Below are 23,635 nucleotides of genomic sequence, written 5' to 3' on the forward strand. Positions count from 1 at the left end.
AATCTAATAGCGTACCTTTGTGTTAGTAAAGTCATTATTCTCTTATTAATCAAGAGTTACTGTTCAGTGTAATGCAGCCAATTTAATTCTTTTTTAGTTAAAAAATACTAAGCAAAAGCAGCCACGGGAGCGGTACATCAGTTTTCCGAGAAAAAAAACAATGTCATTTTCCATACACACATTAGTGATTTTCACATGTTCATGAACTACAGAATACGCCTTTGGACGACATCCAAATTTTGACATGTTCATGCGCTACATGGAAAGCATATGACTTAATTATTAGTTTTGTACAAAGGAGATATAGATAAGTTGTCATGTGTGTAACATACAATCTCTGAAGAAAAATAATGTGTACCCAAGACGTGCAAGAAACAAAGACGTGCATATATTTTAATAGTATGCATGAAAGTTGACTTCAAGTAGGACACATCTATCTGGTGACACAAAATAATAACGGTTCAGATATAAGTTTAGGTTTAAAACGCACGCATGACAAACTCTAACCATAAACTATAACCGGGCAAAACATAGCCCCCGATCTTATCCCACATCGCATACACAGGTTAATTACTCCTCTCGCCAGCGGCAAGGAGCAGAAAGTTGTGTGGCACTACTTGCACGTAATGTTTATTAATTCCTTCCACAAATAATACATGCATGTCTCCTTCCATGATTAAATACATGCACCAGCTCTCCGATCTCATTACACATGCTCCGTATTAACAGAAATTATAGAGAGAAATCAACGATATCTCCAAATACAGAGCATATACGTCCTACTTGCAGGTAATGTTCATTAACTCCTTCCACAAATACATGCATGTCTCCTTCCATGATTAAATACATGCACCAGCTCTCCGATCTCATTACACATGCTCTGTATTAACAGAAATTATAGAGAGAAATCAACGATAAACTTGAAATTTAGATCTCCAAATACAGAGCATATACGTCCTCTCCTTACAAGGTGACAACACATGTAACCTTCTTTGACAATAGAACAATGATTTTAGATGATTTAAATCCTTTGTTTGAAAACAATCCATAGGAAAAAGAATCTTATCCGGAAACTGATTCTTCCGTACAAATAACTTCAGCATCCTTGAGAACAGTGTGGTGCCTAACATGTTTACATTAAATTATCATCAGCAATTCTGAATTTCTGGACAAATAAAATCGATTATTTATAAGATGTCCTCACTTTCAGATATCTTAGATGAGGAATAATAGCCAACGAGTACTTCTAAAAAACAATGGGAAACCATGAGATCTGTGTTAATTCTTAGAAAAAGTGTTACACCTTTTACCTCATTTATTTCAGGATTCGCTGGCCACAGTTAACATGCTTCGAACACGCACTGGAGAAAATCAAAACAACAGAAGGTATTCATTACCACAGTACCAAAAATAATCATACACAGGTTAGTTTACTGGAATATTCAAATTATAACAAGATATAATGCAGGAATATGCGGCGTCGTCAAGCAGTCCAAGTACCCGAGCAAGCAGCCTCCAAACAAGCGACACTACAATCTAATGATAGTCAATCAGATATCATTAGAGCAGCAACGAAGGAAGCTAGGCAGAAAAGGAAAGAGATACTCGAGCTGAAAAGGAGCAAACGACTAAGGACAGAAAAGGACAATGCGTGTGAAGTATCGAATGTAGCGAAGGATGTCACTCAAGTTACATATTTTGGAAAACCAAATTGTGTTTGTGAATTTTGCAATGCCATTATGTGGCATGGAGAGAGAAGCACAAAGACAGGTAACATCACAATTCCAAAATTTGGTCTGTGCTGCAAGGAAGGGAAAGTAAAATTACCACCACTGAAACAAGCTCCGCCAGCTACTACGTTACAATGAAAGAGGAGAATCATCAAATTTCCGCCAGAACATCAGGTTGTACAACTCAATGTTCGCATTCACGTCAATGGGAGGAAAGGTTGACTACGAGATTAATAAGAAAACATCTGGACCATATGTTTTCCGTTTGAATGGCCAGAACTACCATCAGATTGGCACTTTACTTCCTAAAGATGACGCGACGAAACCAAAATTTGCCCAATTGTACATACATGACACTGAAAATGAAGTGCGAAACAGGATTAATGCATCAACTTCAATGGAGAGTAAAACACAGCGAGATGAAAACATTGTCAAAGGACTACTAGAGATGCTTGATGAGCACAATGTTTTAGTGAAATCGTTTCGTATGGCAAGGGACAGATTCGAAAACCAACATATTAAAGATGTAAGACTAAGATTGATCAACAAAAGGTCGAAAGATGGACGGTAATACAACCTACCATCTCCCTCAGAAGTCGCTGCACTAATTATCGGGGAACAAGATGGAGAAAATAATGAATTTGATATAATAGTTGAGACCAAAGAGAGAATGTTACAAAGGATTTCAGAGTTGCACCCAAGCTATATGTCAATGTAGTACCCCTTGCTTTTTCCATATGGAGAAGATGGTCTCAGACTAGAAATAGAGTATGAAAATAAAAGAGGCAACAAAGGTAAAAGAAAGTATGTAACAATGCTGGAGTTTTATGCGTATCGCATCCAGCAACGTCTGAACCAAGCAGCAACCTTACAAATGAGTGGGCGTTTGTTCCTACAGTTCTTAGTTGATGCAACAACGTGCATTGAACAATGGAGACTAAATTGGTACAGGACAAATCAAGGGAAGTTGAGGACAGAACTGTACAGAGGACTGCATGATGCAATAGAAAATGGAGATACAAGAACTGAACAAGTTGGACAAAGAATTATATTACCCTCATCATATAATGGTAGTCCGAGAAATAAACAGCAAAACTACCAAGATGCCATGGCGAGATTTGTCGTTGGGCTGGATATCCTGATCTCTTCATCACTTTTACATGCAATTCGAAATGGCCGGCAATACAAGAAATGTTGGATCTGATTCCAGGCCAGAAACCTGAAGATCGTCCAGATATTGTTGCCAGAGTATTCATGTTAAAACTGAAGGAACTTATGAATGACATAAAAAAGGGGAAGTGTTTTGGACAAACAATTGCAAGTAAGTTTACCTACTAAGTACATATTCACTCTTTCCTAGATTATTGTCCCAAATCACTTCTTCTCAAATTTGTTTACTTTCATGTAGTTGTCTACACTATAGAGTTTCAAAAAAGAGGCCTCCCGCATGCACACATATTGGTGTTCCTACACCCAGATGATAAAGATCCCAGTCCTTCCCAGATCCACAAAATCATATCAGCTGAAATTCCTGACAAGAATACTGATCCAGACGGGTACGAAGCAGTGCAAAATTACATGATGCATGGTCCATGTGGTCAAGCAAACCTAAAATCACCATGCATGGTTGATAAAAGTTGTGCGAAACATTTCCCCAAGACTTTTTGCACTGAGACTACCATAGATGAAGAGAACTATCTACTCCCTCCGTTCCAAAATATAAGACCTTTTAGGGATTTCACTAGGAGACTACATACAGAGCAAAATGAGTGAATCTATACTCTAAAATATGTCTATGTACATCCGTATGTAGTTTATAGTGCAATGTCTAAAAGGTCTTATATTGAGGAACGGAGGGAGTAGTATATAGAAGACGAGATGATGGCAACACTCTGAACAAGAATGGAGTGAAGCTAGACAATAGATTTGTTGTGCCATACAGTAGAAAACTACTGGTGAAGTATGAACCACACATAAATGTTGAATGGTGCAACAGATCAAGATCTATAAAGTATTTATTTAAATACATCCACAAAGGGGAAGATCGAACAACCGTCTTAATAGAAGCAGAAGAGCAACAAAGAGAAACAAGAGCTGCCAAATTAACCAACAGGGACGACGAAATCAAGAGGTACCTTGATGCCCGCTACATATCTCGATGTGAGGCCGCATGGCGCATATTTTAGTTTCCTCTTCAGTATAGAGAGCCTGCGGTTGAAAGGTTACAATTTCACCTACAAAACGAACATGTTGTCGTGTTCCCGGATTCAATGGATTTAGATCAAATTGTATCTCGGCCTAACATTGAAAAGACAATGTTCACAGAATGGATGACAACCAACCAGTTGCATGGGGAAGCTCGCAGTTTGACATATGCAGAGTTTCCAAACAAATGGACCTGGCATGCAAAAGATAAAGAATGGAGGAAAAGGTGTGGTGGAAAAAAACCATAGGCAGCGGTGAAAAATACTACTTGAGAATGCTGCTAAATACCGTGAAAGGATGCAGATCATATGAAGAAATACGAACAGTTGATGGGGTTGTACATCCAACATACAAATCCGCATGTTATGCTCTTGGGCTACTTAATGACGACAAAGAGTGGGATGACTGCATCAAGGAAGCATCCCATTGGGCCTCCGCTCCTCAAATGCGCCAACTTTTTTGCACAATACTTTTATTTTGCAAGGTGACGGATCCTGCAAAGTTGTGGCAAACAAATTGGGAGTTACTATCGGAGGATGTTCAACATCGGCAAAGAAGAATATCAAACTTTCAGACCCTAGAACTCAATTCAGACCAAATGAAGAGCCTGCTCCTGGCAGAGATAGAACAACTGCTGACTAAAGGTGGTAAATCTCTCAAAGTTTTTCCAGGAATGCCATTACCAGATAGTTATATTCTTCAAGATCTAAATAATAGATTAGTGGGTTGGTGATGTTATGAGAGTATTGTTGCAGAGAAGATGTTTCCCCCCTCTCCGCCCCGCTCCCCTCCCTGCTCCCCAGCCGCCTAGCCTAGCCAAGCCCACCGCCACTGACGCCCTCCGCCGGTGACCCTCCCGCCTACCCCTCCCTCCCCGGCCCTCGCCCTCCCCGGAGTCATGGCCCCCGCTGACGCTGGCTGTGGCACGAGCCCCCACCACCCCGAGGATCGCTGGAGAGACTCGGACAGCTCCTTGTCGGACTCGCGCTCCTACCGCGACGTGGTGCGCACTCCTCCACCCCCACCGCCGGCGCGCCAGCCTCCGTCCGTCCCTGCGCAGCCCCCGCGCGCCCCTGCGTCGACCCGCCTGGGGCCCCGCTCGGAGGTCCACCGCGCGGCTGATGTGGCCGTGGACGCGGTAGACGCCGGCGACGCCTAGGAGCTGCCGAGGAGCAATCACCACGCCGCCCCCGCCGCACGGACGCCCCCACGCCGCGTCTCCGTCACAACCCCACGCCGGAGGAGGCCGCCGGCCTCCGCTTCCGTTGCCTCGACCCCAACCACACCGTCCGCAACTGCACGAACCAGGTCCGGTGCCGGCGCTGCCTCCTCAACGGCCACGAGTCTAGAAAATGCACGTCGGAGCGTCTCGCCAGGGACCGCGCTCTGCTGCCGGCGACCACTCCGCCCCAGCAGCGCGAAACCCCGCCGCGGCCCAGCCAGCCCCCGTGCGCCACGACGCCCGCCGTCGGCCCTGTGGAGCAGCCGCGCGTCTTCATCCCGCGCTCCGTCGAGATCGAGGAGGCGGAGGCGGTGCTGCAGCGCGGGATGGTGGCCACCATCACTGGCTCCAGGCCGCCAGTTACAGCCGACGAGGTCGCGGACACACTCTTCGCCAACCTCGAGGTGCACCCCGGCGACTTCTCAGTCCACATCCACCACCCGGAAGACTTCCTCATCATCTGTGCCTCCCAGGCCACCAATGACCGCATCTATGGCGACCACCACATTGAAGGCCCCTCCTTCACGCTGTCTCTCCGCCCCTGGAGCAAGCTAGCCCACGCCGGCTCCGAGAGCCTAGATCACCGCGTGGAGCTCGAGCTCCGCAGCATCCCTGCGCATGCGTGGAACCTGGACACCGTGGAGCGCATCCTTGGCGACTCCTGCTGGGTCGAGCGCCTCCATCCAGGGACACGTTCCCGGATGGACCTCACCACCTTCCGGCTCTCCGAGCGCACCCGCGACCCGGCGTCCATCCGCCGCCATGCCACCCTCGAGATCGTGGAGACCATCCCAGCGCGCGTCCCCTCCCAGGCGCCCGCGGTGCGCACTCTCACGCACCGATGGCCGTGGCCCGGATCGTCACCACGGGCGCAAGCGTCGCCGCCCTAACGCGCCAGCCACGCCTGCCGGCCACGCCTGCGACACCACCCTCGACGCCCTGACCTGGTCGGCCGCAGGGGGCTCGCGTCGGGCCGACGGGGTCGCCATGGAGACTGACTGGCGCATCGTCGTTTCCCGCTCTCGTACGGCGCCGCCGCCACCCCAATCGGGGCCCGCCACCAACGCGAGGAGGATGTCACCATGGCCTGGCCAGGACGGGGCCCGCCGTCCTCGTCGTCGAGCCAAAAGAGGAAAGTGGGTCTGGCAAAAGAAAGCCCGACAACCTGATCCTGCAGATGTGGACCCCCCCACGGTCCAAGCTACGACCGAACCACCTCTGGCCGGGACAGCTGGCGCCTCCTAGTCCATAAGCCGCCCAACCACGCCAGCTTCGGGGCCCGCAACTCCTGTGCACCGTTTGTCGCCTCCCTCGCATGACCAGGAGCTGACCTGCGCCTCGCCAGGAACGCGTGTCTCGCGGACCCGCTCGCCACCAGATCCCATGATTGGCAGCTGCGACATGGTCCCGGATTCGCATCCAGACAATGGCGGGCCCACTGGCTCGCAGCCCCTGCCGCCCACGATCCCCAAAGACGATACTTTGTCGGGACAAAGCGATTCTTTGGCGGCGTCATCCGCTGCACCCGAGGAAGATCCCACGTCGGGGCCATGCGACGCTCCGGCGGCGTCATCCGCTGGCACAACGCACAGTCCCGCGGCCCTGCCTGCGAGCGCTACTGGCCAGCCAGCCCGCGACCACGCCCCCGCGGATTCAAATCGCGCATGCAACGGGCCGGGCCCCGAGGCGAGCCCACAGCAAATGCCCTCGATTGGGTTGGGCCGTGACGCCAACGCCGAGCCTTGCTCCGGGATGAGGACACCCAGCCCCCTCCCTGCGGAAACGGCCCGCCCCACCCCTGACCGTTTTGCCTCGCCACCGATCACAATGAGGAGAGCGCGCCGGAGACCAGAGTCGCACCCAGCTCCCTGGACGCTGGGAGACTTCCTCACGGCGGCCACCGGGCAGCTTCGGGCCGCCCTGCCTACACCCGGGAAACGCCCGCGCCACCAATCCCTCAACTTTGCGCCGCGGCGCGGCCGTTCTGCAACGACGAAGAATGCGGCCTCGGCACCCCCCACCGCGGAGCGGCGTGCTCGCGTGCAGGTCCTGTGCACCCTGGGGATCGTCCGGGCCGACCAGCCCATCACGACCGAAGCTATGAAGGCCTACGACGGGGTCTTCGCGACCGTAATCTCGGCTGAGGTGATCGCGGCCATTGCCAAGCTGGTCGACCGCGAGCCACCGACGAGCCTGGCCGCGAGTCCACATACGCCTGTACCTGTTGGCTGCCTCGTGGAGGTCTAACCTGTAGTTGTTTCCCATCCTCGAACATGTTAGTTTATGGCTTACAACCTAAAGTTTGTGATTTGGAACGTCCGTGGCCTCAACGCATGTTCGCGATGCCTAGCGATCCACTCCCTCATGGCTACGTCCGACGCCTCGGTCGTCTGCCTACAAGAGACCAAGATGGAACTTATTAGTTCCTCCACTGTCCTAGAGGTGCTCGGGCCGGAGTTCGATGGCTACCTATACCTGCCCGCGGAAGGTACACGAGGAGGAATCCTCCTGGCATGGAAAAGCCGGGTCGTGACCATCTCCGACCCAATGCTCACCACCAACATCCTTACCGCCAGGGTCGCTGCGCCTGAGTGTACTCCGTGGTGGATCTCCGTGGTATATAGCCCCCAGGATGACAACGACAAGATCGCGTTCCTCCATGAGATCCGGGAGGTGCATCGTGACTGCCCGGGCCCGTGGATGATCTGCGGTGACTTCAACCAGATCCTGCACGACGAGAACAAGAATAACGGGCTCTTAGATAGGCGGATGATGGGCCGCTTCCGGCGCTGCGTCAACGACCTCGCACTGAAAGAGGTGTACCTCCACGGTCGCTGCTACACATGGTCTAACGCTCAATCCCCGCCCATACTGGTACACCTCGACCGCGTGCTCTGCACGTCAAACTGGGAGGATGTCGTCGGCATAGGCCACCTGCACTGCCTCGCATCTGTGGTTTCCGACCACAGCCCCCTCTTGCTGGACTGCTCCCCCACGCCTCTCGCCCACCGCCGTTTCCGTTTCGAGGAGTTCTGGCTACGTCTCGACAGATTCCAGCAGACTGTGGCGCATGCTTGGGTGTCAGTGGACGATGATGATCCTTTCCGGCGCCTCCTGCTGCGCCTGCAGGTCACCGCGAAGGCGCTCACCAGCTGGCCTGCGCGGTCGGTGGGCAGCGTAAAGCACAAGCTCGCGCTATATGCAGGGTGCTCATTCTCAGCTTCGACAAGGCCCAAGAGGAGCGTACGCTATCGCCGCTGGATGTGTGGCTGCACAAAGACCTGAAGCTGGCCTACCTGGGCTTCGCATCGCTGGAGCGGACCATCGCACGGCAGCGGGCGCGCATCGCCTCGCTGCGAGATGGGGACGCCACCACAACGTTCTTTCACTAGCAGTGCTCCTACCGCCGGCAAAAGAACACGATCTTCAGCCTTGCCACTACAGACCGGCTCCTCACCGAACAGAGCGAGATGTCCGAGGCCGTGTTCACGCACTTTGACGCCCTCATCGGCACCGCCGCCGCCCGCGAGTGCACGCTAAACCTGGAGCACCTGATCGACCCTGCCGATGATCTCTAGGACCTCGACACTCGATTCACGGAGGAGGAGATATGGGACACCATCAAGCGCTTGCCCGCGCGTAAAGCACCGGGGCCCAACGGCTTCACCGCGGAATTTCTCCGTGCCTGCTGGGGCTGCATCAAGCACGACATCGTCGCCGTCTTCCATCAGCTCTTCCAGCTACGGAGCAGAGGATTCCACCGCCTCAACCAGGCCATGCTCACGCTCTTGCCAAAGCGCCCTGATGCCCAGGCCATTGGCGACTATAGACCCATCAGCATCATCCATCTGGTCGCCAAGATATTCGCCAAAATGCTATCCCTACGCTTGGCACCAAAGCTGGAAAGGTTGGTCACCAGGAATCAAAACGCCTTCATCGCCGGCCGCTCCCTTCACGACAACTTTGTCCTCGTCCGGCAGTCGACGCGTCTCCTACACAGATTGCGCGCGCCCCGGGTCTTGCTCAAGCTCGACCTCGTGCGCGCCTTCGACACCGTCTCGTGGCCCTTCCTGTTCGAGGTACTCCGTCAGTACGGCTTTGGAGGCCGATTCCTCGACTGGCTGGCCCGCCTGCTGGCGTCTGCACGCACGCGAGTACTGATCAACGGCGAGCCAGGCCCCCCTATTTGGCATCACCGAGGGCTGCGGCAGGGGACCGATGTCACCTCAACTGTTCGTCCTTGTTGTGGACACACTGGGGCGCCTTATTAAGCGAGCCGTGTCGCTGGGCATCTTGGAGCAGCTGCACCCGCACCGCCCGTCCCGGAGATTTCGCTCTACGCTGACGACGTGGTACTCTTCTGCCACCCATCCCGGAGTGACATTGCTGCGATCAAGGCGATCCTGGAGCTGTTCGGTCGAGCCTCGGGGCTGCGCTTCAACTACAACAAAAGCTCTGCCACCATGCTCAACTACGATCCGGGAGATACAAACCTGACCATGGAGCTCCTTGGGTGCAAGATAGCGACCCTACCGCTCACATATCTCGGGATCCCCCTCACCATCTGGCGACCCTCCAGCGCCCAGCTGCAGCCATTGGTCGACAAGGTGGGGGGCATGCTCCCAGGCTGGAAATCTCGGCTCATGAACAAATCGGGCCGCCTCGCCCTCGTCAAGTCAGTTCTCTGCGCTATCCCCATCCACCAGCTCCTCGTCTTCGCCCCTCCAAAGAAGACCACCAAGCTCATTGAAAAAATTGAGAGAGGATTCCTCTGGGAGAGTCGTGCCGCCGCAAACGGTGGCAGCTGCCACGTCAACTAGCGACGCATCTGCCGGCCGCTTTCCCTCGGCGGCCTAGGCGTCCAGGACATGGAGCACGCGGGGCTCGCCCTACGACTGCGGTGGCTCTGATTCAGCCGTATCGACGAGGGTCGGGCTTGGCGCTGCCTCGATCTCCAATTCTCCAAGGACGAGCAGGCCCGGTTCTTCGCCTCCACCACACTGGACGTGGGGGATGGTAGAACGGGGAGATTCTGCGAGGATCGCCGGATCGGTGGCCGCTCCGTCAACGAGGTCGCGCCAAGGCTATACGCTTGCATCCCCAAGCGACGGCGCAAACAGCGCACAATTGCAGAAGGCCTCCTCAACCACACCTGGGCTAGAGACATCCACGGCCACCTAGGCATCCATGAAATATGCCAATACTTGCTGCTGTGGCGCGAAACCGAAGGCTTTGTTCTCACCGAGGGACCGGACTAGCTAATCTGGAGGTGGACTTCAAATGGCTGCTACTGTGCGCGCAGCGCGTACCTCGTCACCTTCCAGGGCTCCACTAGCTGCGATGCATGGAAGCTGACCTGGAAAAGCTGGGCGCCACCCCGCGTCAAGTTCTTCCAATGGCTTGCCAATCTAGACAGGTGCTCGATAGCGGACCGCCTGCGCCGTCGCGGCCTTCAACACCACCCACGCTGTGTCCTTTGCGACCAAGAGCATGAAACGATGCGCCACTTGCTAGTCACCTGCCCCTTCTCGCGGCAGGTGCGGCATGACACGCTCTCCTGGCTGCGTTTGACATGCCGGCCGCCAGACCAAGAGGCCTCCCTAAACGACTGGTGGATGCAAACCAAGCTGGACACGCCTAAGGCTATGCGCAAGGGCCTCGCCACGGCAACCCTCCTCACAGCATGGATGCTTTGGAAGCACCGCAACTCATGTGTGTTCGACGGCGAACGGCCCTCCACTGCCGTGCTTTCGGAAAAGATCAGAGAGAAAGCCTCCCTTTGGATTCGGGCTGGGGCCACTGGCCTTGGGACGATCGTGCAGCTCACCTGGGACGTGCACTAGTCTTGTGCAGGCCTTTCTTTCCTTTTCTTTTTATTTTCTTTCTTTTGAGCCCCTATAGCCTCCTTCTCGAAGGCATGTACTATACATATTCTCCCCCTTTTCAATGAAAAGAAACGCAAGCCTTTGCGTTTTCCCGAAAAATAAATAATAGATTAGTAAATGAGGAACTAAACTATGATAAATATTATTTAAGAATAGAGCACACAAAGTTACTACAAAAGCTAAATCATGATCAGGGGATGGCTTTTGATGTTATAATAGAATCTGTTAACATCAGTCTTGGAAAATTGATTTTTGTTGACGGATATGGTGGAACTGGAAAGACGTTTCTGTGGAAAGCAATCACGACAAAATTAAGATCTGAAGGAAAAATAGTTCTAGCAGTTGCTTCAAGTGGTATAGCAGCACTTCTCTTACAGGGTGGAAGAACAGCTCATTCAAGATTTCACATTCCGCTCAAGATCACTAACGAGTCAACATGCAACATCAAGCAAGGAACATTTCTTGCGGAGCTAATAAAGAAAACTTCACTCGTAATATGGGATGAAGCACCTATGACACACAAGCACTGTTTTGAGGCACTAGATAAGAGTTTGAGATACATACTTCGATTCACATATGAGGACGCTGAGCATAGACCGTTTGGGGGAATGACAGTAGTCTTGGGACGTGACTTCAGGCAAATCTTACCAGTTATACCGAAGGGGAAAAGGGAACATATTATTTCCGCATCGATTAAGAGATCCTACCTATGGAAGAACTTTGAGGAGTACCGACTCACAGAAAATATGCGTCTGAATTCATCCGAAGGTAGTCCAGAAGAGAAAGCAAAGACAGATGAATTTGCAAACTGGATACTAGACATCGGCGATGGAAGAACATCAACAATAGATGAGGAGGATTGGGTTAGCATTCCAGAGGACCTTATTTTGCATGAAGGAGATGACCCTAAATCATCTATTGTTAATAGCACCTACCCTGACTTAAAAAGCAAGTACACTGACAGAACATACCTAGAGGAAAGAGCAATATTGTGCCCAAGAAATGAGACCGTTGACCAGATTAACGCCTACATCATGAGTCAAATTCCTGGAGAAGAGGTAACCTATTTCAGTTCAGATACAACATGCAAGGCAATGTCTACAGTGCAAGATGAAGATATGTTGTACCCAACTGAGTTTCTGAATAGTCTAACATTTTCTGGAATACCAGATCATGAACTGAGGCTGAAAGTAGGATTACCAATAATGCTTATGAGGAACATAAATCAAAGTGCAGGACTTTGCAATGGGACAAGGCTAACAATAACACAGCTAGGAAAGCGATTCATCGAAGGCCGGGTCATAACAGGTACTAACGTTGGTGACAAATTTACATTCCACGAATTATCATGTCACCAAGTGATTCAAAATGGCCTTTCATTCTGAAAAGGAGACAATATCCAATATCAGTGTGCTTTGCTATGACTATAAACAAAAGCCAGGGGCAATCTCTCAAAAAGGTTGGACTCTACTTACAAAGGAAAGTGTTCACACATGGACAACTCTATGTTGCAATGTCAAGGGTGACCAACAGAAATGGATTGAAGATACTCATATCGGATGAAGAGCGTCCATCCGATAACGTTGCCAAAAACATTGTTTACAAGGATATATTATAGATAGTTGGATTCGAACAGCTATAATTACAACAAATATTCGAGTAAGAGCATAGCAGACTTATTTGTTTCAAATTGTTATCTCTTAAATATTTTATCTGTCAGCAACATATTTCTTTCTCCATATACAACTAAGAAACAATATTCGAGTAAGGACTCACAACTGATTTCACAAAATCAATATCAATTATGTATGCATCAAGGATGTGCTTCTAAAATCAACAAGGCATAACCATGAAAATAGATATACTACTCCCTCTGTTCATCAACATAATACGACCGGACTGTGTTAGACTGTTTGCTGGGTTGATGTGTCAATGAAGGCCTGCTTGCTGATGAGCTGATGCTAAGTAAACGTACCGCTGCATCCCATGTTTCCAGATGTGGCAAAGACAACTTGATTGACACAAGTTTGACTTAACGTGCTAAACATTTCCATTTAAAAAGAAGAGCTGTTGTTTGGACAATTAGCGTGCGTGTCTTTTGGATTTCAGTAGTACAATCTCATAAGTGTCGGCTTTCTATGTATCACCGATGAGAAAGATCCAATGCGGACATAGAAATTTATGTCATATACCCGTGCACATATGTATGCTGCCTAATGGAAAATATTTACTCCATCCGTTTCTAAATATTTGTTTTTTTAAAGATTCAACTAAGGACTATATACTGAGCAAAATGAGTGAACTTATGCTCTAAATTATGTCTATATACAACCGTATGCAGTCCGTAGTGAAATCTCTAAAAAGACAAATATTTAGAAACGGGGGGAGTACAATACACACTTTAGTTCAACCATTCTCCTTTTAGAGATTTCATAAAATATGTATCACCTACAGATGTAGTGTAGACGACCTTTCTTTATTACATGCCAATTCATATCAGATTAAAATATTAGAAAAAGGTAATTTGGTAACCGTAATATGCATGTCATCTAAACCTCTGTTAATTGAACAGAGCATACCAATAAATGGAGATATTTAGAAGAGTAATATATATTTTCCAAATGTTGACTTCTGCGAAAGAATGAAATAACCAAAAGAAAGAAGATGCGGGAGATTTTACTGAACGAGATAGCAAACAATCACCTGATTACAGTACGCGTATGCTGCCAATGCTTATAATAGATGAACAAGATAAGCTCCTTTGTTTGATGAATGGATAAGAGAAGCCGCTGCTGTTTTTGGATGTGGAAAATACGCTAAGATTCTAGATTCAGCAGGGACGACCTAGCACACGGAAAAGGAGAACGGCCGAATGGCCGAATGACGATGCGGTTCGCCGCTGTTGTTGCTGGATGTGGAAAATAAGCTAAGATTGCAGATTCAGCATGGACGGCCTAGCACACGGAAGAAGATTAAACTGGGTACTACCTCAAGCGTTCCTGAATCGCTGGAAGGTGCTTGGTCTTGAGTAGAATAGGTGTCACAGTCCTTTCTCTTCCTTTAAGGTCGCAACTGCTGAAAAAACATAGACCATTTAGAAATATACTCCTTTCATCCGAAAATGATTAAAAAATCAGGATAATAATTTCTACAATTTGCCTCAAGAGTTTACGAAGGAATTCTAAAATCAACCGTTATCGACCAAAGTGGTATGTTAAGGACCGTAATGCTAATTTTAATAAAAAATTATAAAATGATTGTTTCACATCGACCAAAGTGGTATGTTAAGGAATGTAATGCTAATTTTAATAAAAAAGATTGCTCTTCGTCAAATCTATGAATGTTAATGTGTTATCCAAAACAATAAACCTGCTAGCCCGTGCAAAGCACGGGTTCGCGACTAGTAGGTCATAATTCCCTTATGACTAGAGTCATTTCTATTTTATTTTTGGAGCCATAGATTTATCTAGGAGTTTATTGGATGCTGGCTTTTGTTTTTAAATAGAAAAAACCTAGTGGTTTTTCTTTCTTTTACCGGCGCCACCCGAGTGGGCTCCCTCCCCCTCGCTCGCCCATTTCCTCCCATCGCTCGTTAGCCAGCCCAACCCCGCGATCGTCTCCTTCCTCCCGCTGGCATCACTCTGTATGACCACCCCTCCCACCATAGATCTTCCTTCTCCTTGATCCAGCGGTGTATAGCTCGCCTCCTGAGGTCAATAAAAGCAGCAGAGCCTCCCCCTCGAAGCCCTAACCCTTTCTCCTCCCTCCTCTCTCTCCCGGGAGCCGTTAGGAGGCGACCCCAGCTCCCCTCCGCCATGGCCGACCACTGGTAAGATCGTCGCCGTCAAGGTCGTCGCCATCCTTCCTCGCCGGCAGCACCAGGAGAACGCGGGATGCCCGGAGGTTCCATTTCCATAGCTAGGTGGTGCCGATAGCCTCTTCTTCCACGACGTCAACGATGACCCCCTTCCTCCTGTGCTCCGACGGCTTCTTCCTCTTCGACGCCTTCTTCCTCTCCGTCAGCCCGTCCTCCTCGACCAGTGGGTGAGAATCCGGTCTCCTACCCGTTCCCCTGCCAGTAGATCTCTCCAAGATATGTAGCAGGTCGCCGTTGTTCTCCTCTGTATCCGGCGCCGCCGTGCGCGTTGATGTCGTAGTTGTAGGTGCCTCTCTCGCGCGATTAGATGTTAAATGGCTCCGTGGGAGTTCCCTCTTCCACCTAGCTAATGGCCGCTCCTCGATTTAGACCGTAGCACCGGCGGTGACCATCCCTTGTTTCGGCCGCTGTGATCTGTAGTAGCAGAGATAGCTTACCTAAGTGGGTTACTACCCCTTCTCTAGGAAGCATCGAACGAATAACGCAGTGGTAGGTGGTGTTTTGGGCAGCAGTAGGTCATGGGTTCGATTCCAGTGGCGCCCCTTTTTGTTATTTGGTTTTGTGGCACAGTAACCCGACAGGGAAAACACATCTTGTTTCCTTCCCCTCTTTGTCGAGCCCACAGGTGGTAGTGCAGTGGTTGTAGTTGTGTGTTGTGTGCACGAGATCTAGGGTTCGAATCCAAGCCACCCCTTTTAATTTGTATTTCCTTTCTTTTGCTGTTTGAAGTAATGTGTGATGTTGCATTGTTTGGGCAGCAATATATCTTTTGCCTAAATTCTCAACTAGTAGTTTTTCACTTTATTTGTAGCCTTGTGTGCATGTGTAGGAGGGCATGTGTGTGCAAGCATCCATGTGGTAGTATGTGGGTGTGTATGTATCCATGAGGTGCATGTGTGTGTGTGTGGTGAGGTGCATGTGTGTGTAAGACACACACATGACCAAGGCATAGATTGTTGCCTTAGTAACCAGGGGTGCTCTTGTAACCCCTAGGTCTTGTAGTATGTGTAGGTGTTTGAGAAAGCATGTGTGTGTGTGTAGAGATTTCGTCTGTGTGTGTGGTGGTGTGCTAAGGCACATGTGCATGAGGGTAAAGCCCCTCATGTTCACCATTGGAGTTGTGTATGTGAGCTTGTGCATGTGTGGATGATGAAATAGTGAGTACCACATGTGATATATCAATATTTGAATCTATATGAGTCTATGTTGTTTTCCTTTCAACTTTGTGCCTACATGTTGTATGCAAGTACCTAGGTATTATATATCTTTTTGGGGTAGAATCATCCCAGGAATCCACTGGTGGAATCAGATTTCACTTTGGGACACTTTCTGGAACTGTCATTTTTCTGTTTTGATGCTATGTTTAGAGCTTGGTGCCATGTGGTGTGATGAGCCTATGAGGATGATTCCTTGATGTGGCAGTAGTGGGTGAACCCCTCTACAACATGGTAGTTTTGTTTTATGCTTAGGAGTTTGTATGTGCAAGTTGTGCCTTGTCAAAGTTGATATGTGGCTGAAATTGTCAGCTTTGTGAAAATCTGTGATTTTCACTAAGTCTGAGAAACTGCTGTTATTTTCTTGTGTTATTTTCCTGGGGTCGTCGACACGGCGGGAGGTCCTGCTAGTCTTGTCTTACCTTAGCGATATATCTTGCGTATAGGAATCCCAGTGAAGCTTTGGTTCTCCCCAGAGTTGAGGTTTTCCTCTAAGGAATCCGATGAGATCACGAGATTCGTGATAGAGGATTACTTTGCGGCCCGTGACCGTTTGTGATGGACTAGTTGGAGCACCCCTACAAGGTTTAATCTTTCATAAAGCCGTGCCCACGGTTATGTGGCAACATCAATTATTTGTTAACATGAGGTTATAGATAACTTGAACTAACTCTAATAAACTGCCAATCATATGCGTAACCGTGACTGTCCCCTTCGAAGACCTCTCTTCGACCGAGAACATGGTGGGGTTATGCTTGACGTAAGTAGGTGATCAGGATCACTTAGTGATCACGTAGTCTTCGACCGCTCACGTAGACCACCACATCTATAACTTTGATCTTCGTAAGTTAGCCACCATAAATGCTTAGGATGCTGCAACCTAAACACTGAACCTTCCTCACCTAATAACTTGACTAGTTTCGTACCAAGGTCATCGATTGCTGAGTCCCCGTGGCTCACAGATTACTTCAACACCCCAACTGAGGTCGTGGTCGTGATCGTGGGCAAGCATTCAGGATAGCATAGCCTTTTTCCTTGTGTTATGTAGTCGGTAGCGGAACTACCTTGTGTGAATAAATGCGTGGATGTAACTCTAATATTATCTATGTGAGATGGCAAATGAATGCCCTATTTGTCAATCTTAAATTATGTATGTGCTATGTTTATCTCGCTTGCGAAATGCTTAGATGCGCTTCTTTCCCATTTGGGGCATCACCCCCTAAATAGGAAAGGACCGCATCTTAGTCGTTACACAAAAAGCAAAGATAAATTCATTGGTTGCCTCCCAACAAGCGCTATTGTTTAACGCCCTTAGCTAGGCATAGGGCAAAAGAATCACGTATCGTCATCTTTGGTACTCAAACCATAAGTAGGGTGAACACTCATCATCTTAAGGTCTTCATCTCTTTTACTAGATGGTTCACCACTATTTTTAGGAACAAAAACAGACTTGGTGGCCTTATTGTGGGCAAAATTTGGAGTGCTCTGCATAGCGGCAAAAGCGAACCCAAGTTGGTTATAACATCCTCTAGTTTGCCAATCCTAGCGGAATCATGACCTAGTTTTTCGTTAACTGTGGGTTCCCTCTCCTTTAAATTTTTCAAAGTCATTCCCACCTTGGATCCATACTGAGTGATTTGATTGTGGATATTTTTATCCAAATTCTCAATGAGTTCAATCGTAGCAACTTTACTTTCAATGATATCCAGCCTACGCATCACATGCTCCAGAGTTAAGGTAGTTCCATTAACCATGAGTGGGGGTGAGCCTACCAAATTTATTAAAGCACCATAAGAATCAACGGTATGGCTACCCAAGAAATTTCCGCCTACGATGGTGTCAAGAACATACCTGTTCCAAGGAGAAATACCCACATAAAAGCTGCGAAGGAGGACGGTAGTAGATTGCCTACGAGTAGATCTACTCTGGGCATTGCAAATCCTATACCAAGCATCCTTTAAGTTTTCTTCCTCATTTTGTTTGAAATTGAGAACTTCGCTCTCGGGAGTATCGTTCGAAGCGGTAGGTCTAGCCATGAGGACAGGTAGACTATCCCACACAAGCAGGCAGAAAGCAAGCGAAAAATAAGGGCGAACAAAAAAGGCAAATATTTTTTTGTAATTTTTTGTTTTTCAGAAGTGGGGGAGAGGAAAACGAGAGGCAAAAAAACTAAATGCAAGAGATGAGTTTGCGACGGTTACTTGGATAAGCTTCACTTGATGATCCCCGGCAACGGCCCCAGAAATTCTTCTTGCTACCTCTGGAGCTTGCGTTGGTTTTTCCCTTGAAGAGGAAAGGGTGATGCAGCACAGTAGCAGTAAGTATTTCCCTTAGTTTGAGAACCAAGGTATCAATCCAGTAGGAGTATCAAGCCAAGTCTCCAAAGTACCTGCGCAAAAACAACAAACTTGCACCCAACGCTACAAAGGGGTTGTAAATCCCTTCACAATTGATTGCAAGGTGAGATCTGAAGGCGGAAAGTGCAACAAAGTAAAAGTATAGGGCTGAAAATATGATGTGAAGTAGACCCAGGGGCCATAGTGTTAACTAGAGGCTTCTCTCATGATAGCAAATATTACGGTGGGTGAACGAATTACTGTCGAGCAATTGATAGAACCGTGCAAAGTCATGATGATATCTAAGGCAATGATCATACATATAGGCATCACGTCCGAGACAAGTAGACCAATACTTTCTACATCTACTATTATTACTCCACACATCGACCACTATCCAGCATGCATCTAGTGTATTGAGTTCATGACAAACAGAGGGATAAAGCAAGATGACATGATGTAGAGGGATAAATTCATGCAATAGATATAAACCCCATCTTTCTACCCTTGATGGCAACAACATGATGCGTGCCTCGCTACCCCTTCTGTCACTGGGTGAGGTCACCGCACGGTATGAACCCAAAACCAAGCACTTCTCCCATTGCAAGAATTATATATCAAGTTGGCCAAACAAAACCCACAACTCGAAGAGAATTACAAGGATATGAAATCATGCATATAAGAGATCAGAAGAAAGTCAAATAAGATTCATAGATAATCTGATCATCAATCCACAATTCAGTGCATGTCGACAAACACACCGCAAAAGAAGATTACATCGGATAGATCTCCATGAAGATCATGGAGAACTTTGTATTGAAGATCCAAGAGAGAGAAGAAGCCATCTAGCTACTAGCCATGGACCCGAAGGTCTATGGTGAACTAATCACGCATCATCGGAGAGGCAATGGTGTTGATGAAGAAGCCCTCTGTGTCTGAATCCCCCTCCGACAGGGCACCAGAACGTGCCCCAGATGGGATTTTGCGGAGACAGAAGCTTGCAGCGACAGAAAAGTATTTTCGTGGCTCTCTCTCGTGGTTTCAGATTTTTCGGGGATTTATACGCGGAAGAAGTAGGGCAGAGGAGCCACACGGGTCCCACAAGCCTGCTAGGCGCACCCCCAGGCCGCGACTAGGGGGTTGTGGCCTCCCCTGGTGCCTTCTGCCTTGGTTCTCAAGCTCCCTGCGTATCTTCTGTTCCGGAAAAAATCTTTTCGGAGGTTTTATTCCGTTTGGACTCTGTTTAATATTCTCCTCTGAAAAAGGTCAAAAACACGGAAAAAACAGGAACAGGCACTTGGCACTGAGTCAATAAGTTAGTCCCAAAAAAGGTATAAAATGCATACAAAACATCCAAAGTTTGACAAGATAATAGCATGGAACCATAAAAAATTATAGATATGTTGGAGACGTATCAGGCGGCCCCTGGCACCCCTCTGGCCCCCTTTCGTTCTTCGTGAAGCTTCTGGTGCGCTGATTTTTGTATATTTTTCTTGGGATTTGTGGGGCTTCGGAAAATTGGGTAAAAGCCCGTGCAAAAAAGCCATAAGCACACAGAAACTAGCATTGGGTGCACTAAGTTAGTAGTTTAGTACAAATATGTGTAAAAATATATGGAAGTGTAGAAAAACATATAACAATGTCACCCAAAACATATAACAATGCTGGATCGAGAAGGCGGAGATCGTCATCGAGCTATACGTGTGCTGAACGCGGAGGTGCCGTCTGTTCGGCACTAGATCGGGAAGGATCGTGATGAGATCGCGACATGGATCGTGATGAGATCACGGGATGGATCGTGATGAGATCACGGGATGGATAGTGATTGGTTCGTGAAGACGTACGACTACATCAACCCGTTATATACGCTTTCGCTTAGCGATCTACAAGCGTGTGTAGATGCACTGTCCCCTCTCGTAGATGATCATCACCATGGATAGATCTTGTGTGCGTGTAGGAAATTTTTTGTTTCCCATGCGATGTTCCCCATCAGTGGCATCATGAGCTAGGTCTATGCGTAGATGATATCTCGAGTAGAACACAAAGGAGTTTGTGGGTGTTGATATTCAGATTGCTTCCTATCGTGGGTATAAGCCTGACAGTAGATGTGTAGGGTACGAATGAGATGGGCAGAGTCCTAGCTACGGCGAGGTTGTATGAGTTCAGGCCCCTCTGCGGTGGAGGTAACAGCCCTACGTCTCAGTGCTCGCGACGCTTGTTACCGAGTGTAATATGGAATACAGTGATTTGCTAACGCTTTTACCAGTGGGGGAGGGCGGCTTATATAGAGTGCGCGGCCCTCCACAACGGTTCTGATTCAAGGGTGGAGTAGTGGCGATTAAATGCATACGTTACAGGTAACGTATGCGCTAAATGCTAATAAACGCACCCGAAAACGTACGGCAGTTTTCCTCCAGAGAGGTTGCGATGTACCGAGTGTATCCAGTCGGTTGGCCTGGTGCCTTCCGAATGCTAGTCTCTGACTGGATGATTCTGGGTCTGTTATCGACTGGATGATGGGGACTCCTTAATTCAGTCGGGGAAAACTTAAGGTCCTGTCCTTTGTGTGGGGTAGTCCTTGGGTTGGACATGTAGGGCAGGCCTATGACCCTACCCTAGGACTATGACCCCATCATTAGTCCCCGAATGGATTGGGGTTGAAACGCCGAAGCAGTGCTTGAGGTTGAGATCCGACTGGACTAAGTTCGGCTTGGGCGTTGCTTGCCTCTATCCATTTTATCTCTCCTAACCAGTGCTCCGAGTGGGGGTGCTTACGAAACAGACTGTCAGGAACCGAGTGCTTCCGCGACATCTTTTGACGCGACCGATCAACTGACAGCGGCGGATTTTCCGGGATCTCAAATTTCGGGTTCCGCGCGCTCAGCGGGGACGACGTCAGCGCGCTCGAGTAGCGCCTGACTCCTCTATCCTCGCGCCTTCAACTCCTCCACTGATATCGCCGCGACCGGTCGGGTAGATAAGATTTCGGGCCCATTCGCGAGTGACTCAGTCGGCGCTCTATTTAACTTCTGGGCGGCGAGACTCCTCGCTTACGCTCGCCGAATCTTTCGCTCCCGCCTACTCCGTCTTCCTCGCCACCCCCTGTGCACCTACGCTCCTTCCTCCTCCTCCTCCCCGAGGACTCGCCGTCGCCTCCATGACCAAGGGTCAGACCAGCAAGATGGAGGCGAGGAAGAAGAAGAACAAGGCGGCGACTGCTCAACGGCGGCAGCGGCCGCTGCCGGCGGGGTGGATCCAAGGAGATTTCCTCCCCTCCACGGTGACAGAGGGGGACCTACTGGAGCTGGTGGAGCACGGAATGCTCGTGCACAAGTCCTGGAGGCTGCCGACGGACGACGAGGTCGAGCCGGCGCCTCGGGAGGGGGAGCGCGTCCTGCTCCTCAGCCATGTTCACAGAGGTTTTTCTTTGCCCCCGCACCCCTTCTTTAAAGGCATCATGAACCACTTCGGAGCTCAACTCCATCACTTTCTTCCGAATGCCATCGCCCATCTTTCTACCTTCATCGTTTTGTGCGAGTGTTTTATCGGTTGCCCCCCCATTGGGGTTTATTCAAACACATCTTCTCCGCCCGCTCCCAAACCATCAAACGTCTTAGTCAGTCGGGTGACAAGACGCATCTCCTCCAGCTCTGCGGGGGTTTAGGGTTCCAAAAGAAGAGTCGGAGCAGCTATCCCGCTCTCCAGTTGAGCGAGTCGGTTAGGAACTGGCAGTCGACGTGGTTCTACTGCCAGGACATAGCCTGTCCGAATGCATCGACTGGGCTGCCTCCGTTTAATCTAGACCGTCCCGCTCCACCTAAGCAACTCGCGCTCTCGAAGGCCGAGAAGAACGACATCCAGCCTTTGGTCGAGGCACTCGTGGATGTCGTCAGGAGGGGGGTCACTGGCATAGATCTGCTGGAAATCCAGCCGCTGCAGGCTCGCGACCACGCTATGTGGCACTACACAGGGCCCGAGGATTCCACTCGGACCAACGTGGTGGGCGTACCCGAGGATAGGGTGACCTCGTGGGTGCTCCAAATCATGGGTCCCTGCGAGAACCCCAAAGGAGCTCGCCGAGTGAAGCCGTACAGCTCGGACCACCCCCCACCGAATCAGGTGAGTGGCATTAGCCGAGTGCTTTGAACTGTCTTGATGCCAGTCGTTCACTTATATCTCCGTGTGATGCTTAACGTTTTCGCCGGAACTTCATGCAGGCGTGGACCAACTGGTTCTCCCCCGTCTCGAACGGGGATCCGGAGAAGGAAGAGGAGGAAGGCAGCCAGGAGGGGAGCGTGGAGAGCGCCGAATACGTCTCCGACAGCGGGGAGTCGGAGGAGGAGGACAGCGAGGAAGAAGAAGAAGATGAAGAGCCAGACTCGCCACGTCCACGACCAAAGCATCGGACAAAGCGCCGACACGAGCCCGCCGTCCCTTCTGCTCCTCCTGCGTCGTCGAGTGCTCCGCCTACTGCTCCGGTGGTTCCGAGTACTCGGGGCACCAAGAGGGCCAGGGACGCTGCTGTTGAGCCCGCAGGCCAGTCTTCCCGGGCGCCCAAGCCGAGTGGACCCAAACCTCGGAAGGCTCTGCCGCGAATGAGGGTTGCCATACCCGTCACCTCCACGTAAGTGAATTTAACTTTCGGCTCTTTCTGTTATCCGAGTGAACCTCTGTTTACAAGTCGAAGGGATTTCACTCGACAGGGTCGCCACCTCTGCAACCTCTCCAGCCCGCCAAGGGGACGACCCCATGGACACGGAGAACGTCGTTTCGTCCCAGCCAGGTGAGTTACAGGAGGGTCGGGTGTTTTGTCCTCATGGACTGTGTCCTTCTTTTCTTTTTCTTAGGCGTCATGTTATTCGGCTTGTCAGGGGCGATTTGCCTGGACGAGGGCGACCAGGGGAGAGCCGACCCCGCCGTGGAGCCTGTCCTGGAGCCTGTCCTTGAGGCTGCTCCTCCTACTGCCACACCTGTTGCCGACGCCCCGCCGACCGAAGCGCCGCCACCGACTGAACCGGTGCTGGTGGGGGAGGAACCAACTGGGGCGGACCTTGGGATGCCCCAGGAACCTCCGACGATTCCCGGTTCGTCGAATGCTGAATTTAGCATCCGGCGTCTTCCGGAGGAGCAGGTGGGAGCGGCCAAGGGGGCTTATGACTCCGTTGC

General features: G+C 49.7%; 1 protein-coding gene and 1 pseudogene across 2 annotated transcripts; one reads left to right on the forward strand and one right to left on the reverse strand.

The window, feature by feature from the left end:
• Window positions 1–722: 722 nt before the first annotated feature.
• On the reverse strand, window positions 723–14,111 carry LOC123398424. 2 transcript variants are annotated; one of them, XM_045092897.1, is made up of 7 exons: window positions 14,031–14,111; window positions 4,224–4,429; window positions 4,073–4,128; window positions 3,866–3,964; window positions 2,786–2,949; window positions 1,311–1,361; window positions 723–1,123 (listed from the first exon to the last, which is right to left on the reverse strand). In XM_045092897.1, exons 2-6 carry the CDS (start codon window positions 4,295–4,297, stop codon window positions 1,341–1,343), a joined length of 414 nt encoding a protein of 137 aa, XP_044948832.1. In that variant the 5' UTR covers window positions 4,298–4,429; window positions 14,031–14,111; the 3' UTR covers window positions 723–1,123; window positions 1,311–1,340. The 2 variants fall into 2 exon arrangements, with proteins under 2 accessions (XP_044948832.1, XP_044948831.1); XM_045092896.1 differs by having other exon boundaries at window positions 13,746–14,086.
• An 889-nt stretch (window positions 14,112–15,000) lies between these two features.
• LOC123396643 overlaps window positions 15,001–23,635 on the forward strand; it is a 73,883-nt pseudogene continuing 65,248 nt past the window's right edge.

This window comes from Hordeum vulgare, chromosome 5H (assembly GCF_904849725.1).
Source record: "Hordeum vulgare subsp. vulgare chromosome 5H, MorexV3_pseudomolecules_assembly, whole genome shotgun sequence".
NCBI classification, from domain to species: domain Eukaryota; kingdom Viridiplantae; phylum Streptophyta; class Magnoliopsida; order Poales; family Poaceae; genus Hordeum; species Hordeum vulgare.

Coding starts and splice junctions, on each gene's coding strand:
- LOC123398424 (XM_045092897.1), bottom strand. CDS start 4,297: ATGCGGATTTGTATGTTGGATGTACAACCCCATCAACTGTTCGTATTT. Junction 4,129..4,223: donor ATGATCTGCATCCTTTCACG/GTATTTAGCAGC, acceptor TTTGCATGCCAG/GTCCATTTGTTTGGAAACTC. Junction 1,362..2,785: donor ACTACCATTATATGATGAGG/GTAATATAATTC, acceptor GATTTTCTCCAG/TGCGTGTTCGAAGCATGTTA.